A 21,864-nucleotide genomic window follows, 5' to 3' on the forward strand; every position below is an offset into this window, starting at 1 on the left:
AAAAAAAAATCCGTAGCTGAGATTCAAACAGCTTTCCTAAACACTTCCTGTAAGTAGTGATCTAATATGTAAACTTCCTTTATTGCACAGTTTGTTTAATCTAGAATATCTTATCTCCAACTCTGTTAATAGCTTGCTAGACAATGCAGAAGCCTCATGTGTGTGATTTAAGGTTAATTTACAGAGCAGGAGACATCTAAAGTGAGTTAACATCTGATTGCAAATTAAACCATTTTAAGGTTAAGCTATAGAAAAATGGCCTCCATTGTGGAGACAAAAATAACAAGATTCATTGTGACTCTGGTGTTTAGAACTCGCTGGTTATATCTTGTGATAGACACCCTCTCCCCCCTCCCCCCTCCATCAGATGTTCTATACACTTGAGCAGAATAAATACTTGTAAAATAAATCACTGCGATAACTCCGCCTACTGTGCAGCTCCACCAATGACTTGCCACACAGAACCATAACAAACACTTCCAAGACCTGGCAACTATGGGCGTGTAAGGGGGTGGGACCAGAGAGTGGGCGGGGTCTCGAAGGGTAACAACCAAAGGCGAGATCGATGCAGAGCGTCTCCGGCGCCGTGCTGTGTCGTGACGTCATTAGTAAACGCTGTGTGTGATTGGTTCTGACGGGTGTGACGCGCACTGGAGGGCGGGCGCGGCTCGGATTGGTGGGATGTGCATTGTGGGCGGGGTTAGTAACTGCCAGGCAGTGGTCCTTGGTGCCCAGGGGATGTTAGAGGCTGCGGGCGGAGCGGAGGGAGATTGTCGGGGATGAGCGCTGCCGGTCTGCGGTCCTAGCCCCCCTGAGAGCCGGCTCCCCCCGGGCTGTGAGCCCCCCACTGGCTGCCGGTCTGTGAGCGCCCCCCCCCCCCCCTCTGGGGACACCCGCAGAGATGAAGAAGTTTTTCAGTTTCGGGAAGGGGAGGAAGCGGGGTCTGTCCCCCAGCGGCTCGGATACCGGCAGCGTCCTCTCCGCCGGGTATGAGCTGCAGGATAAGGACCTGGGCAAACTGCACCGCGCTGCCCTCACCGGGGAGCTGGCCAAGATCAAACAACTGCTGAAAAAACATGACATCAACCAGCAGGATAAGGCGAACAGGTCAGCAGGATGGGCTAGTGGCATGTGGGGGTCAGCAGGATTGGCTAGTGGCATGTGGGGGTCAGCAGGATTGGCTAGTGGCATGTGGGGGTCAGCAGGATTGGCTAGTGGCATGTGGTGGTCAGCAGAACGGGCTAGTGGCATGTGGGGGTCAGCAGGACGGGCTAGTGGCATGTGGGGGTCAGCAGGACGGGCTAGTGGCATGTGGGGGTCAGCAGGACGGGCTCCTGGCATGTGGGGGTCAGCAGGACAGGCTCCTGGCATGTGGGGGTCAGCAGGACGGGCTCCTGGCATGTGGGGGTCAGCAGGACGGGCTCTTGGCATGTGGGGGTCAGGGATGGACTAGTGGCATGTAGGGGTCAGGGATGGACTAGTGACATGTAGGGGTCAGGGATGGACTAGTGACATGTAGGGGTCAGGGATGGACTAGTGACATGTAGGGGTCAGGGATGGACTAGTGACATGTAGGGGTCAGGGATGGACTAGTGACATGTAGGGGTCAGAGATGGACTAGTGACATGTAGGGGTCAGGGATGGACTAGTGACATGTAGGGGTCAGGGATGGACTAGTGACATGTAGGGGTCAGGGATGGACTAGTGACATGTAGGGGTCAGGGATGGACTAGTGACATGTAGGGGTCAGGGATGGACTAGTGACATGTAGGGGTCAGGGATGGACTAGTGACATGTAGGGGTCAGGGATGGACTAGTGACATGTAGGGGTCAGGGATGGACTAGTGACATGTAGGGGTCAGGGATGGACTAGTGACATGTAGGGGTCAGGGATGGACTAGTGACATGTAGGGGTCAGGGATGGACTAGTGACATGTAGGGGTCAGGGATGGACTAGTGACATGTAGGGGTCAGGGATGGACTAGTGACATGTAGGGGTCAGGGATGGACTAGTGACATGTAGGGGTCAGGGATGGACTAGTGACATGTAGGGGTCAGGGATGGACTAGTGACATGTGGGGGGTCAGGGATGGACTAGTGACATGTGGGGGGTCAGGGATGGACTAGTGGCATGTGGGGGTCAGGGATGGACTAGTGACATATGGGGGTCAGGGATGGGCCACTGGCATGTGGGGGACAGGGATGGGCCACTGGCATGTGGGGGACAGGGATGAAATACCATCAAATGGGAGTCTGGGAAGGTCTGTGACACGTTGGGGACCACCAGCATGCAGGGGGATAATGATGAGTCATTGGTGTACAATGCAGGGGTGACACAGGAAAAATTACAACTGCGCACATGATGGAGCATGCAGACAAGCAATTCTGGACTAGTGAAGTTGTAAATGTTGGTCAGAAGAGCTTGAGTTCTCCGGGTTGGATCAGTTTTTGAGGGGCGCAGGGATGGAGAAGTGAGGCACAGAGGGGCCTTGTGTTGGGCGCAGGGGATGGAGCAGCAGAACTCTGTAGAGCGGAATAAGTGACAGTTCATGTACTGAATTAAAATTCAAAATAGGAGACTTTTAGGCCCCTTTAAATAAAAGCTGGTCTAGTGGGGTGTCACAGTTTGAATGTAAACAGTGATTTATACCATGGGACGGTTAGAATGATCACGACAAAGCCAACGCTAGTCAGCAATCTCTAGGCTTGACATAGTTCGATAAAAATATGTTGCTGAAAATTTTGAATATTAGAATAGTGTAAAATTCTAAGATACAGTTGTGTTTTTTCACTAAGTAGAGAACTGTCAGAAATTAACTAGGTAATAGTAACTTTTGGGTCAAAATTCTCAAAATGGAAAAGTTCTCCAAAATGGAAATGTTACCAATTCTACTGATTTGTATTCAAATTTACAATCTCCTTGTCCGTTCAACACAATTCCAGGATGAATTCATAAACTACAAAAGGGGAATATATTCACTAAATCTTGGATTGTAGTGAATGCAAAATATTGGCAAAAATAGCCTTTCTGGATAAACTGATACATTCACGACTTTTAGCCTACATGTTCCTATCCGGACTAATTTCAGGGATTAGTGTATACACCAGCCTTTTTTTCTCCCCTACTAAATTTTGAATTGTTGGAAACATTTTGAATTTTAATCCTGAAAACCTACCTGACTAGGATATTTTTATTTATTATTTTTTCCCATTTTAGCCAATGACCTGGTCAGTCGCGTAACTCAGAATTTAGCAGTTTGATAAATAACCCTAACATCATGAATGTACGATTACCCTGGTAAAAATGTCGGCCTGCTTATTGATGGTGTACAATTTCTAAAGATAACCTGTTTATATGTGCTTTTATGGAGCCTTTTTCTCTCTATCTAAATGTACTATTCTATGCGGATTATATCTCATCATCATTAGTGTAGCAGCTACTTGACCGTCCTGTGTGACTTAATATGTTGTAAGTGGATTACGGTTTGTCACTTTGTCTTTGGTTAATCTGTATCTTCTTGTTTAATCTCTGTCAGTGTTGGTATGCTGCAATCTTTTTATATTGAGTTAATTATCTCTATTGAAAAGTGCAGAGTTTGTCAGGAGCCATGCCGATATGTTTGTGTACTGGTTGCCATAGTAGCTGGAGCATTCCTACATGCCTAAGGTGTTAATTTCACTCAACAAAGGCTCTTTAAAGGAATCCAGTAATTACTTTTTGTTTAGTTGGGTTGTAGTTGGGTAACATTCTGAGTAGCCATGCTTATCTCTGTTTCCGTGGCAGTTTTGCCAGTAGAACCAATTAATCAATAGACCATAAGCATCTAAATTGAAATGGCCACTTCAGTGTGATGCAATATAAAGTACTTTAAAATAACGAGCTGCACTTGTGGGTGCGTGTGTATTACATGTGCAAATGGTACCCACTCATAAAAATATAAAAAAATGTAAAAATAAAAGTTCGCTGTTTGTGCCTTGTGTGTAGCTATGTGCAATTGCATTATGCCCAAGTTTTTGCGGTGTGTTCCAGCACAGAGTTGTACTTCTTGCTACAAATAATATCAAACAACTTGCAGCAGAACAACTGGACTTGGCGTAAAACATTTGTTTTTTTCTTTCTTTAATAATCTGGAATACTTATTCAGAGATTTCCTATTTACATTTTACATGCTAATATTTTTTGCGTACAGTGTTGTTTTCATGGAGTGATGTCTGGCACCTACAGAGCTATGCGTTGCTCCACCCCAAAACTTGGGATTTGCCCTATCAGTCTATTCAACCATACATTACCTCTTTTATATTTGGCGCACCCACACTTATTATATATCATTTTGTTCAGGACAAACGGGGCTTTCATTTCACATCAAATATTTACATATGAAACCTAATTTAATATGAATAAATTTTAAATAAATTTGATAAATTAATGTTATTTTTCAAGTTCTGCACTGCATTTTAACTGTGAATGTCATAATACTGTTAGCTTTTACTACGATCAAATACACATATTTGTATTCAGCAATATGTCACGAGTACAACCGTACCCCCCCCCATGCTCAGATTTTAGGAGGTTTTTGGAAAGTGACAGGATTAAATATAGGGCATTCCTAAATCAAAATGGGATATGTCCTGTCTTTTTTAGTAGCCACACATGCTTGCCAAAGTTAGCATTCATATTTTATTTTTGCATTTTTTTCACACAAACTGTACTGTAACTGAATATAACATTGTCGTGATAAGTTTTGCTGTTTTTGAAACACTAATATTTGTTAGGCAGGTCCCTCAAATTGTGTGTGTGTGTGTGTGTGTGTGTGTGTGGGTATATATATATATTTTATATTTATATATACATACACCACAGCGCTGCGCCAATGAGCATCTCCTCACAGAGATGCTTTGAGTCATTGCGTCTCTGTGAGGAGCGTACAGAGCATGGAGACGCTGAACATACATGCTGCACACTAGGCATCACTGAGATAGAAGCACCTCTAGTGGCCGTCTGAGTGACTTCACCTAGAAGTATTACTAGGCAGCAAAGTAAACACTGCCTTTTCTCTGAAAAGGCAGCGTTTACAGGGATCAGCCTCCAGGGATAGGCTATAGACACCAGAACCATTACATTGAGCTGTAGTGGTTCTGGTGACTATAGAGTCCCTTTAACACGATGTCCATCAGTTTTATGGCTTGGCCACATATTAGTCATGACCTCTTCCTCCTTTGCACATTACAGGCAGGCTGGGGAGGTGAGGGGAAATGGCTTTTGTTATTGCCTTAACAGTACAGTGGCATCATGCTGTTTGTTTAAATTAAAGCCCACACCGGTCTAACCCCATGCTGAGAATACAGCTCTTGTCATTTCTTTAACACTTGCAGTGCTAGATGCAGGATAGCCCCTGTGTACTTTCTGCTGCTTAAAGGACCACTCTAGTGCCAGGAAAGCATACTCGTTTTCCTGGCACTAGAGTGCCCTGAGGGTGCCCCCACCCTCAGGGACCCCCTCCCGCCCGACTCTGGAAAGGGGAAAAGGGTTAAAACTTACCTTTTTCCAGCGCTGGGCGGGGAGCTCTCCTCCTCCTCTCCGCCTCCGATCCTCCCCGTCGGCTGAATGCGCACGCGCGGCAAGAGCTGCGCGCGCATTCAGCCGGTCGCATAGGAAAGCATTTACAATGCTTTCCTATGGACGCTTGCGTGCTCTCACTGTGATTTTCACAGTGAGAATCACGCAAGCGCCTCTAGCGGCTGTCAGTGAGACAGCCACTAGAGGAAAAAGGGGAAGGCTTAACTAATTGATAAACATAGCAGTTTCTCTGAAACTGCTATGTTTATAAATAAATTAGTTAACCCTAGCTGGACCAGGCACCCATACCACTTCATTAAGCTGAAGTGGTCTGGGTGCCTAGAGTGGTCCTTTAAGTGAACTTTATTCTTTAGCTGTGTACTTATTTAAAATTCCAGATTTTGCTAACTTTTTGGTGTGTAAATTCACAATTTTATTAAAGACAGAAGGCCAGTATTATGATACGGTATAACTTTTTTTTTCTACTACTCCTATAGCAGCCAATATAAAAAACATTGACATTTTTAAATCCTAAGCACATACCTGTCATTAACATACCAACCAATCACAGCCAAGTCCAGTCTATAAAAGGTACTGCGTAGAATGTTCTTTCTGTTCTGCAACCACTCAGTAATTCAATATTTCCACAAAGAATAAAAAAGGAGAAAATGTATACCGGTAATTAAAAAAATAAAATAAAATTATAACATTCAAAATGGGTTGAGGATAAAACGGATGGCAAGAATTATAATTTAAATATAACAAATGTTCTCATGTTTGTGACAAAGTCTCCAATCACTCTAAAAAAAGAAACTATGTGAATGAAATGGAAAATAACAAAGTAAATATATCATAAACCTGTTGTTGGTAAGTAAACACAAAGTGAGTGGAATAATACTTGCCTGCTGTCTTTAAAGGACCACTATAGTGCCAGGAAAACATACTCGTTTTCCTGGCACTATAGGGTCCTTGGGTCACCCTCACCCTCACGGGCTCTAGGGTGAGGAAGGGTTTAAATTCCTACCTTTTTTCCAGTGCCGGGCTCCTTTTGCGCTGGGGAATCTCCTCCTTCTTCTGCCGTCATCGGCTGAATGCACATGCGCGGCAAGAGCCGCGCATGCATTCAGCCAGTCTCATAGGAAAGCATTCTCATTGCTTTCCTATGGACGCTGGCGTCTTCTCACTGTGAAAATCACAGTGAGAAGCGTGGAAGCGCCTCTAGCGGCTGTCAATGAGACAGCCAGTAGAGGCTGTATTAACCTTAATGTAAACATAGCAGTTTCTCTGAAACTGCTATGTCTACAGCAGGCAGGGTTAATCCTAGATGGATCTGGCAACCAGACCACTTCATTGAGCTGAAGTGGTCTGGGTGCCTATAGTGGTCCTTTTAAGCTAAAATAGCTTTGGTGACTATAGTGTCCCTTTAACCATCTAGCAATTGTAGGGCTAGACACTGGAAAATAAGGTTTATGAAAAGCGAATTTCTGTTTATAAGACACACAATTTAAGATTGTGGGGAAATGCTGGATAAAACACAGAATTTAAATTGGTCTTGGTTCGTGTTGCCATCTGGAAGGTTACACCATCAGGGGGAAAAAAAATGTTTTGTTTATATCCAGTGCTCTAACATCTAAGACATGTTTCAAAGAAATGAAACACAACAAAATACCAAGCTTAAAAGCTACAATGTTAATGATAATGAATGATTGTCTTCCAAGGATTCTAGTAAACATAAAACTGAGTTAACATTCCGAGTTTGAAGATCTCTTGGGCATGCAGGATGTTATTAGAATACCCTGCAAATTAAAGAATGTTGACCAATAGATAAATTGTCTATAAAACATGTCTGGCAGAGATGGCATTTCTATATACGTTAAAAGCCTATGGTTTTCCTTGATCACAGCAATATGAAGGGGCGTGTAAGAAAACAGAAATACGGTATGCGCTTGCTACAATGGTAGAAAAACTGTCAACAGTAAATCCGCTGGGATTCCCAAAACCTAGCAAGCAATACAGACTATAACAAACAGAGTGACAAACTGCGCCCTAAAAGTGTAGTGTTTATATCCAACACCACAGTATAAGTATAAATGTATATAATTACATAAACTTCTTTGAAGTCTGTTAGTACAAATATTGATCGATTGTATAACCTCAAAAGACAAATGAAGAACAAAATAGTGCAATGTGTATCTTATATTTCCAGTGCTTTGTGGAAAAGTGTATAGAGGACAAACTCACACTTTACTGAGCTACTGAGAGCTCTAATGAATGTTGTTTGGATGGTACAATCCCCATCTTAGGATATGTGAAGCTTTGTTATAGGTGACATCCGGTATATGTAGGAGAGAGAGAGCAGGAAAAGGATTAATATATCAATACACAATATAGATGATAAAAAATGCTATCCTACTTACAATTTCCAGAGCAATGACTTGCACTGGTTGGAAAGGCCTTGGTCGTATTATCCCCACCTGGAATGTGCAGGATGTTTATAAACCAGGAAATATGATGACTGGTATAAAATACAAAATAAAAAGGGATTATTGAGTAATGCCAAAAGTAAGCTTTCAGTGTAATTGCCCAAAAATACCAAGAATGTTTTGATAATTCTGCTAGGTCTTTGGATTTGGTGCTTCACACAACTGATCACCAAAATACTGAACAAACCCTGCCACACAGACCCGTGGGCCCTGTTGCTCTCCAAACCAATAGAACCATTCACTAGATCGGAAAATAAATGAATTGCCCGAATCGCTCTGGCAACACTCAGAGCAGTAGCAGAGCTTTGGTCCACGACAAGCATGCCGACACAAGACATGATCACAAAAAAAAGATAGTGGAAAGCTCACACATGGATAAACTTACAGCACAAATACATGACACCCCCAAACAGTTCCACAAAATATGGGACCCATGGCTGGAAGGAGATACAACCATTCCATGGTAACTATACCAGGAAGAAACTACATGACCCCCGGATGAGCAATCAGACCATCAGCATACATACCCTCAGACAAACATCTACACAACACCACCACTCCTACACCGCCCACGGAAGCATTGAATCCATTGTTTCCCTATGATAAGCTTTAGAAGACATTTGATGACCCCATGCAATGTATTAGCACATCAAACGTCACAGGATCGAGTCGTTGGAGCGGAAGACATCCACTAGAGGTGTATTTTGCCCTGCAATGTTCTACATTGCAAGCAACGACTGGGCCACTGCACTCAGAATAGCTGTTGTCCATTCTCTGTATTCTCCTGCACCCTGTTTTTTGCTCTCCCTAAGTTTAACGGGTAATCCAGACGTGGACCCCCTGCTCACAGTGCTTAGAGGGATATCGGCTATACCAGTTGTTCCCAAACTTTTTATGTTCAATGCGCCCTTAATAGTGGAATATTTTTCCAAGGTCCCTTAAGTCAAAACATTTTCTAGGTTGTATATATGTACACCGCTGTGCTATATACTGGGTCCCGGTTCGGCAGAAATGCTTGCCGTTCAAGCGCAGATCCAGAACCTAATCTTGGCAGGGGCACCTGTAGATTATTTATTTTAAAAAAATAATCCCGGCACAATAGCCACTACAGCACTTTGTAGTGGTTATAATGCCAGTAGTGCTCTCCCAGAGTAAGTAGTCAAACTGTTTAAAAACAGTTTGACAACTTACATGGGATCTGCCAGGATAGGGGCAGTAGTGTGTGTGAGGGGCAGTTTGAGCATTGGGGGTGCAGTGTGTGTGGGGGGGCAGGTTGTATAAGGGGAACAGTGTGTGTGTATGGGGGGAGTTATTGTGTGTCTGTGGGGGTAGGATGGCCAATTCATAAATAATTTTTTGTTTTAATTAAAAATAATTATTTTAATACTCCCCACTCCCTGCTTACCTTTGCTTGGGAGGGGGGACTTTTTCTGCAATCCCTTGTGGTCAGGTGGGGAAGCCCTGGCGGTCCTAGTGGTGAAAGTGAACTCTAGCAGCCTCAGGAGCTACTAGAATTCACTCTTGTGAGATTTGGAGTGTTGCCATGGTAACCGCAGCAATGCTCCGAGCTTGTGAGAGGAGAACCCGGTGGAGCTGCAGGTTGGAGCTCCCCCGGGTCCTCTCTCACTCCCTCCCTGCCGGCTGCAGCATTACAGTGCTAGTGGGCCAGAGAGAAAGATCTCTGATCTCCCCTCCGGTCCTGCAGAGCTGGAGGGGAGAGGGAGGCATAGTTCCCAGTGCTATGAACATAGCACCGGGAAAATATCTCGCGGCTCCCCTGTGTGCCCAGTATGGGTGGAATCAGGTTGATATGCAAATGACCTGTTTCTTTTTTTTTAATGGCAGAAGTTGATCTAAAACCAGCTTGAGATCTGAGCGGGGATCCACCGAAGGGCAGGTTGAGCTGTTACCCGTTCTCAGTATTCTCTTGCAACTAGTATTTTGCTCATTTTAGTAAATAGCCCCATCTAATAGACCTGTGTTTTGTTTTATTTTATATTGTCCTCCTGTCCACGTGTAATGAGCTACCTGTATCCATTTATTTAAACTGTCGACTAGCTGTCTTGTCATCTTTGTGTTTAGCTCCTGTATAAACACCAGGTTTAAAAAAAACTGAGGGTTTTAATGACAGACGTTGAGTGGAAGCCATTGTTTTACACATGTATCCTTTCCTTTCAATAATCGCTGGTTAACATGAGTAGGAATCCTGCCCGCATATTCTGTTCGTTTTTGTATCATAGCTACACCCCTACACCACGGCAATTTAGAATATGCTGGCACTTCCTAAATAAATGATGATCTACATGCTCACTGAGCACAAAGGTTCTCCTAATCTAAATTGCAAGTATGCAGAATACTTAATACGCAACACAACATTCTTATGACTACAGGACAATACTTCTGGTAGGTTTCCTGACATTTAAACCCTTTTATTATCCATCTTATTTCTCCTATACATTTCTTCAGTTATTGCGCAATGTTGTATCTGTCTTTTTAATAATTGGACATATGAGACTTTACGCTGCAGAATACATTGAATTATTTTGAGGGCTTACAAGTCTCTGCTGTCAAAGATGCAATTGAGGCATTGCACATTATTTGTTCTGTAGGGTTTGTAAAGCTGTACTTTAAAAAAGAAAAAAAAAAGACCTTTTATCCTTGAACAGTCCAGCTATGTGCCTCCTTTGTGAAGTAACCTAAGTTACGGCCAGCCAGAGGAATTCACGCTAAAATAAGTTTGTTATTCAGTTTGTCTATTGTAAGTTGTTGTGTTTGCTTGTATCACTGATTGTCATCTGATTTCCAGTGACAATACATATTTAGATTCATTTTCTTTCGTGTGTGTGTGTGTGTGTGTCTGTCTGTCTCATGGAGAATTTGCCGCAATCATTTTCAGGCTTAAATTTGTACGTGCTCTGAATTGTTCACCACTAGCTTATACAACAGTTAAATAATGAAGAGAGCAAAACCTCCACACTTTTAGTGCAATATGTTGGGAGGTATTTTTATTTATTTTTTTGCTCTATTTGTTAGTGTTTTTGGTACACCGGGGTAGGGATCGACCGATATTGATTTTTTAGAGCCGATACCGATACCGATATTCTGTGAACTTTCAGGCCGATAGCCGATATAATTTGCCGATATTCTGTACATTTACCATTTTGGAAAATAAAAACTATTTCTAAAGGTAAATGCACAAAATATACATGCCACGTGTAGTGGATGCAGTGTGTTTAGACAGGGGAGCTGTGTATGTTTGTGTAGTGTGTGTGTAGGGGATGCAGTGTTTGGTGTGTGTTTGTGTAGTGGATGCAGTGTGTATTTGTCTAGTGTGTTTGTGTAGTGTGTGGGTAGTGTGCGTAAAGTGAATGCTGTATATACTAAATGCAAAGTGTGTGTTTGTGTAGTGTGTGTGTTTGTGTAGTGTGTGTGTATTTGTGTAGTGTGTGTATAGTGAATGTAGTGTGTTTATATAATGCAGAGTGTGTGTGTTTGTATAGTGTATGTATATAATGCAGAGTGTGTGTGTAGTGTGCATTATATAAACACACTACACAAACACACACTGAATTATATACACACTACACAAACACACTGTGTATATAATGCAGTGTTTATATAATGCAGTGTGTTTGTATAGTGTGTGTATAATGCAGTGTGTTTGTATAGTGTGTGTGTGTGTATAATGCAGTGTGTTTGTATTATTTATTTATTTATTTATTATTGCCATTTATATAGCGCCAACAGATTCCGTAGCGCTTTACAATATTATGAGAGGGGGATTTAACTATAAATAGGACAATTACAAATAAACTTACAGGAACAATAGGTTGAAGAGGACCCTGCTCAAACGAGCTTACATTCTATAGGAGGTGGGGTGTAAAACACATTAGGACAGGAATTTACACTCAAATAAGGTGGGCTGCCCTTTAGGAGAGGGCAAGAGACAGGTATGTGAGGTAAGGGTTAGTCTTGGAGGCCATAAGCTTTCCTAAAGAGATGGGTTTTAAGGCACTTCTTAAAAGATGCAAGACTAGGGGAGAGTCTGATGGCGGTAGGCAGGCTATTCCATAGGAAGGGAGCCGCCCGCGAGAAGTCCTGCAAGCGCGAGTTGGCCGTACGAGTGTGGACAACGGACAGGAGGTGGTCACGGGCAGAACGGAGAGACCGAGAAGGAACATACCTATGGATCTGTGAGGAGATATAAGAGGGGCTAGAGTTGTTCAGTGCTTTATAGGTGTGAGTTAGTACCTTGAATTGACTCCTATAGCATACAGGAAGCCAATGTAAGGACTGGCAGAGGGGTGTATAGTGTGTGTGTATAATGCAGTGTGTTTGTATAGTGTGTGTGTATATATAATGCAGTGTGTTTGTATAGTGTGTTTGTATAGTGTGTGTATATAATGCAGTGTGTTTGTATAGTGTGTGTGTATATAATGCAGTGTGTGTCTATACAAACACACTGCATTATATACACACACACTACAAACACACACTGCATTATAAACACACACACACTATACAAACACACGCTGCATTATTATACACACACACTATTCAAACACACTGAATTATATACACAGTGTGTTTGTGTAGTGTATGTGTATAATAATAGTGTATTTTATATTAAATTAATATTTTTTTTATATGTTTAATTATTATAATTTTTTTGTTGTTGTCCCCCCTCCCTGTTTTTTGCCTTGCCAGGGGGGGGGGGGGCAGGGCAGTCAGTGGCATTGGCTTAGGCTGCTGGGGGGGGGGGTGAGCGGGCAGCAAGCGTTTACTCACCTCCCAGCAGCTCCTCCAGCTCCCCAGTGTAAATCTCGCGAGACCCGCGGCCGTCAGAGCTGGCCGCGGGTCTCGCGAGATTTACACTGGGGAGCTGGAGGAGTTGCTAGGAGGTGAGTAAATGCTTGCTGCCCGCCCCCCCAGGACCGCCAGGCTTGTAATGAGCCTGGCGGTCCTGGGAGGTATTATCGGAAATATCGGTATCCCTATTGGCCGATACCGATATTGCCGAAAATACCGAATATCGGCCGATTATATCGGTAAAACCGATAATCGGTCGATCCCTACACCGGGGTGTGGAAATTTAAAAAAAAAAAAACTACTTGTCCAAGGGACTAAAGCGGTAACCCAATCTACTTGTCCTCACGTGCCCAATAATTTCAGTTTGGAGTACCTGCCTAAAGCCCTAGACAGTTATTCACTAAACTCTGATTGAAAAAAACGGAGACAAAAGCTGATCTGCAAAACGTCCACAACACGGCACCAGTCGACACCTTTTGCCATTAATTCAGATTTAATTTAACAGTGAGTGTGCGTACAGGCTGAGTGTAATGCATGTGTAGGCTGTATATAATGTGTGTGTGTGTGCGCGATGTGCCCCAGTTTGTCTCTCGCTCCAAACACCCAGTAGTTTATCTGCATGTTCCTGCCCATAGTCCATACCATTAGTGTGTCTGTCCCTAACTCTCCACAATTGGTGTCCCTGCCGCTAACTAAATCCCATCTCTGCATTACCATCCCCTATTTGTGTCCCTGCGCTGCCCCACCTATTTTCCCCGTTCGTGTCGCAATATCTAACCCTCTCCATTAGTGGCCCTCCCCCATCATGCCCTAACTCACTCACATTAGTGCCTCACCAACTAGTGGGACTTTATATTCCTCCTCCCAGTCTCCAGCCAATCGGGGAACAAACGTGTGATAGGTCCCGCCCCCTCCACAAAATTACTATGCATGCGCAGAGGGAGGGAAAAGAGCTGCTGGGTTTCCCCATGCAGCGTAATTCGTCTGTTGCCAATGTTATTGCTGCCTAAGTCACGTGTGCCAGGGACGCAATAATTGTTGTTCAGATGGAAGCGGATTGTGTGTTCAACAGGTTTCCATAACAAAAACTGAACTACTTCCTAAAACCATGCCCACCAGTAACTGTTTTTGAATGTCTGGAATTATTAGCAGATTAACCCCTTAAGGACCGATGACGGTTCAGGACCATCATCAGAAACATCCCCTTGAGCACTGATGACGATCCTGAACCGTCATAATTACTAACCAGATCGCTGCCGTTCCCCCGCCGGCTATCGGCGTTGCTCTGGGTATGGGGGGGGGATTGCCTGACAGCCTAAGCGGTCCATGCTTGGCAAATTAGGACCCTGTAGGCTATGTGATTGCGGTCACATGGCCGCAATAGGTGTCCATGTATCTGCCTGCAGGGGGACTGCCTGTGCTGTTAGGCAGTCTCCTTGCTGCTGGAAAATGAAAAGATAAATAAAAATATGTTTTTGTACATGTATTATATCTTTATATCATATGTATATATATCTTGTGTATATAATGTCCTACTAAGTGTATGTTTATATTAGTATATACATATATTAATTTAAACATACACTTGTAATTAAATTACACATGTATATATTTCACACGTGTGTGTGTGTGTGTGTATATATAATATATATAGTAACTATGTACTGTGTGTGTGTGTGTGTGTGTGTGTGTGTATGTGTGTATATATATATATATATATATAATGTGAAAATATATATTTTTTAAAATTATATATATATATATATTTTTTTTCTAGCTGTATTTTTATATTGATCTATATCAAAATACACTTAAAATGAAATTATATATATATATATATATATATATATATATATATATATATATATATAAACAATATGAAATATATACATAATTACATAAATAATTTTATAAATACACGTAGACTTCAAATATATAAATATGTAAATGTATTTAAATTCTATGTGCAGATTTATGTAATATTTTTACTTAATTAAGTCATTTCATTGATTGCAATTTAAGGGACCTGCCTGACAACCCAGGCCAAAAGTCCAGATATTTTAATATGCTAGCACTCTATTTAACCCTGTAACTTTCCATGACACTCTAAAACTCGCAAAAAAAAGCATGTAAACACTGGGTGTTTTTAAACTCAGGACAACATTTTGAATCTATTTAGCAGTTTTTTTCATTAGCTTTTGTAGATGAGTAAAAGATTGTTCAAGTAAAATTTAAAAAAAAACATGTTTTTTATTTCAATTTTTCACCATATTTTATTTTATTTTTTTAAAGTAAATTATATGACATGATACGAATAATGGTATGTAAAGAAAGCCCCTTTTTGTCCTGTAAAAAAAAAACAATTATATAACTTGTATGGGAACAGTAAATGAGAGAGAGGAAAATTACAGCTAAACACAAACACCACAAAAGTGTTAAAAGAGCCCTGGTCCGTAACATACGACATGGCCAAAACAGTCCAGTCCTTAAGGGGTTAATAGATGTTTCTATTATAATGCTTACTGGTACACTTTTGGCCTTGGAAGGATGAAGAGCTTGGTGATCCTGACTAGAGTAGAAATTGTAGTGCTCAGGTTTAAGTGTCTGCTGCACCTGAGCCATTTCACCTGCAGTATGAGAGTCATTCCACGTTCAATATAAAGCTTGTGTTTCCAGTAATTAATTGTCTCTATATCTTGGGAATTAATAAATAAAATGGGAATTTGCTTAAAGTGGTCCAAATTTAGCATTCTTCAATGATTTCTTCTTTGCAAACCGGTCCTTCTTTTCTTATGTTTGTTTGTTTGTTTGTTTGTTTGTTTGTTTTATGCATTTTTCCTACACTTGACAATGGGGGGAGCTTAAGGAAGCCCCATGTCCTTTTAGTCACGTATAATTTTCTGACGAATGCTCCCCCTGGCTGTTAGGGAGCGAATGCTCCCAATGTTTGGTAGTTCATGCCTCCCGAATGCCGTTCTCATAACGGTTTGGGAAGTTGGATGGGCAGCAGTACTAGTTTCCCGGGTATTCGTAGGGTCGCGTATCTGAAAATAGTTCCAGGCCTTCGACCATCTACTGCTGCCTGCGTTTCCGGAGACAAAATGGCCGCCAAATCTTGGAGCATGTGTGTTCAGTTATGCGAACGGCGGCAACACAGGGGAAACACTTGTACGAATTAGCAATTTGTCTTTAACAGCCAGGGGTGGTCAGTAATTGTGAGGTGTTAACAGGGGACCACACAAAGTTGATTCGGTAACCAAACGGGAGGGTGTACGGACAGCCAAACAAAAGGGAATAGAAGTGTAGTTAGGGCATACATTCTGCTGCACTATATTCTAATTTTTATCAAGAGTGCTTGATTTATTTAACAATTTAATTTTTTTTTCTGTTCCAGAACACCTTTACACCTTGCTTGTGCTAATGGACAATCCGACGCGGTTACTTTGTTAGTGGAAAGCAACGCAAAAGTGAATCTTTGTGACACTGACAATAGATCCCCTTTAATGAAGGTAATTTTCTAACATGTCTTTAGTGCTTTTTGAACAATGCTGAATGAAGAACATTTTAAGCATAATAAAAATTTAACATTTTACAAATGTTATGGCACATGGAGTCATGGGAAACACACTGTGGCTTTGAATTACCGCCAGTAAGTGCTACAGTTTTATACACCTTAATGGAAAGTGTTTTTTTGTTTTTTGCATGGTTTTTCAAAAATAAAATATCTATATAATGCATTGGCAATGGGTATCTGTTCTTGCGTTTTGTTTTCCTTTAATAACAACATTTGAACCCATTGTCATATTTAGCTTTGAAGGTCCACTCCGGAAGTAATGGTCTGTGTGCGACCTAGTTCATTTCTAGCAACAGTTGTGTATGCAATCCACGCAGCTATAAGAGACTGCGTGCAGAGGGATAGGGCACCTCTTTAGACCCTAACCCACACGATTGTCTTACGACAGATGGTTAATTTATCGTGGCAGTTTAAATCTTGGTCCGCAGGACTTCTCTGTTTGTTGCCCCCTGATGTAGGTGAATTGATAGCAGCGAAACGCACATCAGGCTGTGTTCTCTTTTGTGATCGCTCTCACAGTGAGTAGCACTTTGTTCTCACTGTACGTAGTTTTTCATAATAGGAGTAGCATTTGGTTAAGTACACTCCCATGTGCCGAGGTATATTGAAGTAGCTCTGATTAAGTACTGCAGTTATTTAGGATTCATGAGACAGGTGTTTGGTACTAGCTGTAAATGCTCGTTGAAGATTAATGCTATATCTTACTTTACCTCCTTTTGATCACTCTCTGCAGTATGTTGCTGCATTTCTTCTCTATAATTACCGCTAAGATAGGTAAGCAGCTATGTGTACCATGTAAGAAGTTTAAGCAGATAATTGTGATTGTTAACGTTGATTGTCTGAGCCATCAGCTGTCGCTCTAGGCCAAGAAATTCTGACTAGATATTGACATTGCCAATTTGTAAAATGTAAGTGCCCTCAGCTTAGGTCAAACAGTTCGTCGATAGAAGTAGCCTGATGTGACGAAACCAACCTCGCCACTGAGAACTGGAGAAGCCTGGTTGCTAGCCTCCTGCCCTGCGACTATGGCCCCTGGACATATTGCACTGTAAAAACTATATTTGGGCATGTAATAGTTTATATTACTGCTACTGGGCCTTTAAGGGCCATCCGTGGACCTATTGGGACTTGTGGGATACTGTACCTTTAAGACTGTAGAGCATATTACAGTAATCATGCCTTTAGTCCTTTAATATCATGTATGCATTTATGTGTTCAGTTAACCTGGGTTATATGTATGCAGCATTCAACTGATTGTTCGGTAGAATCACTCCATTCAGTATATTGGGTGAAACTACCGAACAACCAGACCACCCAGGAATAAGTGTGCCTCCAATTACCGTTTGCAACAATGTTGCAAACGGGTAATTGGCAATCAGTGTAATGTATTCTTTGTCCTCTGGGTGGCCGCCATTCGGGAAACGAACACGTGGCGGCGGCCATCTTAAACTACCGAACAGCGGTGTTTTGCCGTCGAGTGTCTGGAACTAAAATCGGACACTTGACTAGGCAAACACCGCTGAGACCTCCATACTTCCAGAAATTCGTATAGAAACTACCGAATGACCCGCCGTTCGGTAGAAAGAACCCCACAAACAAGGGAATTCATTCAAACCCTCTCCAGGCTCTATAACACAGGCAATTCGTCTGTTTTCATTCCCTTGTTTGTGACCGACCGCAGGGCCAAAATGCATGGAACTGTTTTCGGATACTATACCCATGCGGTCGGTCAAATCTTTGGAACCCCATATCTCCCGAACCGTTCATCCGAATGACTTGAATTTTGAATATGTTGTCCCCCTGAATAAGGGCTATCCAGCACCCCTGTTTTTGGGGTACATCCAGAACTTGGCTGAAAAGGTGTACCGGATAATTGGGTTTAATGTTATCTGAGGGGAGGGGATGTGTGGGCTGAACCATGTATGTGATTGGTTATTTTATGCCTCCCCCTGGGTGTGGCCTGTATGTGTACTCATGTAATAAAAACCAGGCTGGGTGCCCCAGCACCTCAGACCACTGCTTGACCTTCAACACGGAGCCTTGTCTCGTTCTTGGGGGGATTCACTGTATGCTGTTGGAGATTGACTGCTAGGAGTGTAAGCTGATGTCTGCTTTTCCTATTCATCTGCTAGCAGCTATTCGTGAGGTTCCAGCTTGGAGTGCTATCTTATTCCCTGGTATGCAGTTCGGGAGTTTGATGCATTCGCCTGTATCTAGTTCGTGAGTTTTGATGTTCTGCAGTAGCTGTGCCTTTCTGAGAAAAGGGGATTATCGCCTAAACGGATTTTAACCCCTCATATGCTGAAACGGTCCGTTACACCTACCAGCACCATAACCATTATAACAGGCTGTAGTGGTTATGGTGCTTAGAGTACCCCTTTTATTACTTGTTGAATATGTGTCCTTTTTGTGTCTATCTTTTGGAATAATTTTGCATTAATCAGTCACAATGAAATCTGCGAGATCCTTTATCGAAGTATGATGCAGGGTAATTGTTTTTGTTATTAGGCTATCCAGTGTCAGCAGGAAAGCTGTGCATCCATCTTATTGGGGCATGATGCGGATCCCAACGTTGTAGATAACAACGGCAATGCTGCTCTTCACTTTGCTGCTCGTATTCCTTCAATATCAATTGCGTCCCAGCTGCTTGAACATGGAGCAGACATTAATGCTCCAACGAAGGTAATTTATTTTTAAGTTATGTGTGATATATATACATTCCTCATGGAAGGTTATGATTTTGCGTGTGTGTTCTTCCTTATCAAATTGTACTCTTGCTGTTGTAGGAAGGATGCACTCCACTTATGCTCGCAGTCATTGAAAACAATGAGGAAATGGTGGAGTTTCTTATTAAAGAAGGGGCCAACGTAAATTCCAAGGATGTAAATGAAAGGTAAATTCAGTGCAATATCCTGTCAGTCTGGTACATGGCACTATTTCAGCTCAACAAACCGCTTGTATAAAAAATTTATTTCAGTGAAAAAAAGTTCTCAATTAAAGTTTCCTTATGCTAATTATACAGATATTTGCAGAATTATTTTTGTGCCTCTAAGTGTTTTCATACAGCCCTTTTTAATGTAATTTTATTTTACATATTGCAAATGGTTTACAAAAAAGAATGCTTGCAGTTTTACCTGGGTCTACATAGGTCTTAGCAGATTATAGTTACATGCTTCTTTAGCTAAGCTGTTTTGAAGGCTATCCTCTGTCACCATGATCCTCCGTCTGTCTCTCACTGACCTATTTTGTTCTTCTCTTACACACAACCTGGTTTTATATAAGGAGATCTGAGCGCTCTGCTTTCATGGAGTAATAAGCACTTATAACTTCATTCTTCATTTCTAAGTTCCATGCAGCTTTTTGATTTTCTTTTGCAACATGTGCCCTTCCATTAACATTAACACTATCCGATCTTGTTGTATTGTATTCCTAAATGCTATCTATGTTAGTCACATTCCTTCTTTCGCAATCTGTATGGTTGTGAGAGAGAAATGTGTACACCTTTGTGGATGCAATTTAAATTGATGAGGTTACCCAAAATGTATTCAAACAAGATCTAGTTAATTGTACAAAGCGTTGTGCTATTAAGTCCTATTTTTGGGCCTCTATCTTCACACACATTTTCCTATGTTTTAACTGGGCCATCTATCATTTTTTTTTTTTTTTTTTTTTACTTTACAATTTTTATTGGTTCATCCGATAAGATCAACATATAACATGATGTTCAACACTGACATTGCTGTCCATAAACATGTATTTAGTATTGGTTCAGGAGTATGTTATATTGATCAGAGATTATGTAGCTATCTTCACCTTACATGAACCAAGATATTTTCACTAGACAACCGAATATGAGAGAGAAAGATCAGAAAATAGAAGCATAAAGTTGTCCTAATGGGGGGACAGGAGGAGTAGCAGGGTAGATAGGTAAAGCAGAGGGGGAATGCCGGGGGGGTGGGATGTGATGGGTAGGCGCTTATCTCAGGGGTCTAGTCCGTCTGCCACCGAGTCATCCCTGTTTCGTCTTTCCACTGTATCATCAGAGTGTCAGACATTGTGGTCCTGTAGAGGATTATGTGTTTTTGTGGGTTTTTTTGTGTGGTTTTTTTTGTTGTTTTTATCCGCATTATGAGTTAATTTGTGTACCGTCATTAACAAACTTGTCCCATATCTCTTTGGCCTTCGTTAGCACCGGTTTAGGTTCGAATTGATGTTGGTGCATGGTCTCATACTCCAGTTGAGTGTGATTTTGGCTTATGAAATGGATAATTGTGTTTTGGATTTCCACTGTCTGGCTATCAGAAGGTTCGCTGAGACTAGCGTATAGTAAAGAAGTGCTAGGTGGGTTTTGGGCAGTCTGTCAGGCAGGATGAATAGTAAGTATATCTCTGGCCTGGGGGCATCATGGGCTCGTAGTATATCTGATATGAGTCTAGCCACTCTGTTCCAGAAAGGTCAAAGCATGGGCAATGTCCACCAAATGTGGATCATTGACCCCACTTCCTTGTCACACATCCAGCACCTGCTGGGAGAGCTTGGTCAGATCTTATGTATTCTCTCCGGTACCAAGCACCAGCGGTATAGGATTTTTCTTTGGATTTCTAAGTGTTGAGGGCAAGAGGTGAGGCCTTTGTGTATTGTGAATGCCTCTCTATTCCATGACTCCTTGTATGGCTTGTGTGGTGGTGTTTGATTGTGTAGCATCGAGACAGCGGTCTTTGGGAAGATTAAGGTGCCAGATGGTTTCGAATTGTGAGATGTTGTCAGTAGCTGTTTGTATAGGCATTGCGGGTATATTATCAATTAGGAGTGATTTTATCTGAAGGTAGGGAAATATAAGTCTGGAGGGGAGGTCATCTTGCTCTTGTAAGTGCGGGAATGTTTTGAGGCATCCTTCTTGATACAGGTGCAGAATGTGCGTGTATATACCTCTGTCTATCCAAGGTTTGGGGTTGAATGTTGGGATTGTGAGATTAATGGCTTGTAGAGATGTCGCCATTGGTGTCTTGGGGTAGCTAGTCAATGACCTCCGCACCTCGTCCCATGTGTTCATAAGCAACCGAGTGGTTGGTAGGCAGTCATTGGTGTTTGCTCTATGTTTACACTCTATCCAGAACATTATATGCGGTGTGGTGAGTTTCAGCCAATACGCTTCAATTCCAGTCCATTGTGGATGCGGGGGTTTGTCGTGTAGGGCGAGTAGTGTGCTCAGCAACGCTGCTTTGTGGTAGTGTTGTAGATTCGGTATCTCCAGACCCCCTCAGTCACTGGCCTATGCTAAATTTTAGTGGAAACTCTAACTTTTTTGTTTTGCCATATAAATTTCAGAAATAATCCCGTAAGCAACTTCAGGAAGGTGGGAGGCAGGTTGATCTGGAGTGTTCTGTAGAGGTATAAAAGGTTTGGGTAGCAGTGACATTTTAATAGCCGCTATACGGCCT

General features: G+C 42.1%; 1 protein-coding gene across 1 annotated transcript in view; it reads left to right on the forward strand.

The window, feature by feature from the left end:
• The first annotated feature begins 901 nt into the window (after positions 1–901).
• ANKRD26 (ankyrin repeat domain containing 26) overlaps positions 902–21,864 on the forward strand; it is a 72,003-nt gene continuing 51,040 nt past the window's right edge. The window contains exons 1-4 of the mRNA XM_063446116.1: positions 902–1,107; positions 16,244–16,358; positions 18,932–19,105; positions 19,210–19,316. Coding sequence (XP_063302186.1) covers positions 902–1,107; positions 16,244–16,358; positions 18,932–19,105; positions 19,210–19,316 — 602 coding nt within the window. The remainder of the gene's footprint in view (positions 1,108–16,243; positions 16,359–18,931; positions 19,106–19,209; positions 19,317–21,864) is intronic.

This window comes from Pelobates fuscus, chromosome 3, assembly GCF_036172605.1.
Source record: "Pelobates fuscus isolate aPelFus1 chromosome 3, aPelFus1.pri, whole genome shotgun sequence".
In the NCBI taxonomy this organism is placed as follows: Eukaryota; Metazoa; Chordata; class Amphibia; order Anura; family Pelobatidae; genus Pelobates; species Pelobates fuscus.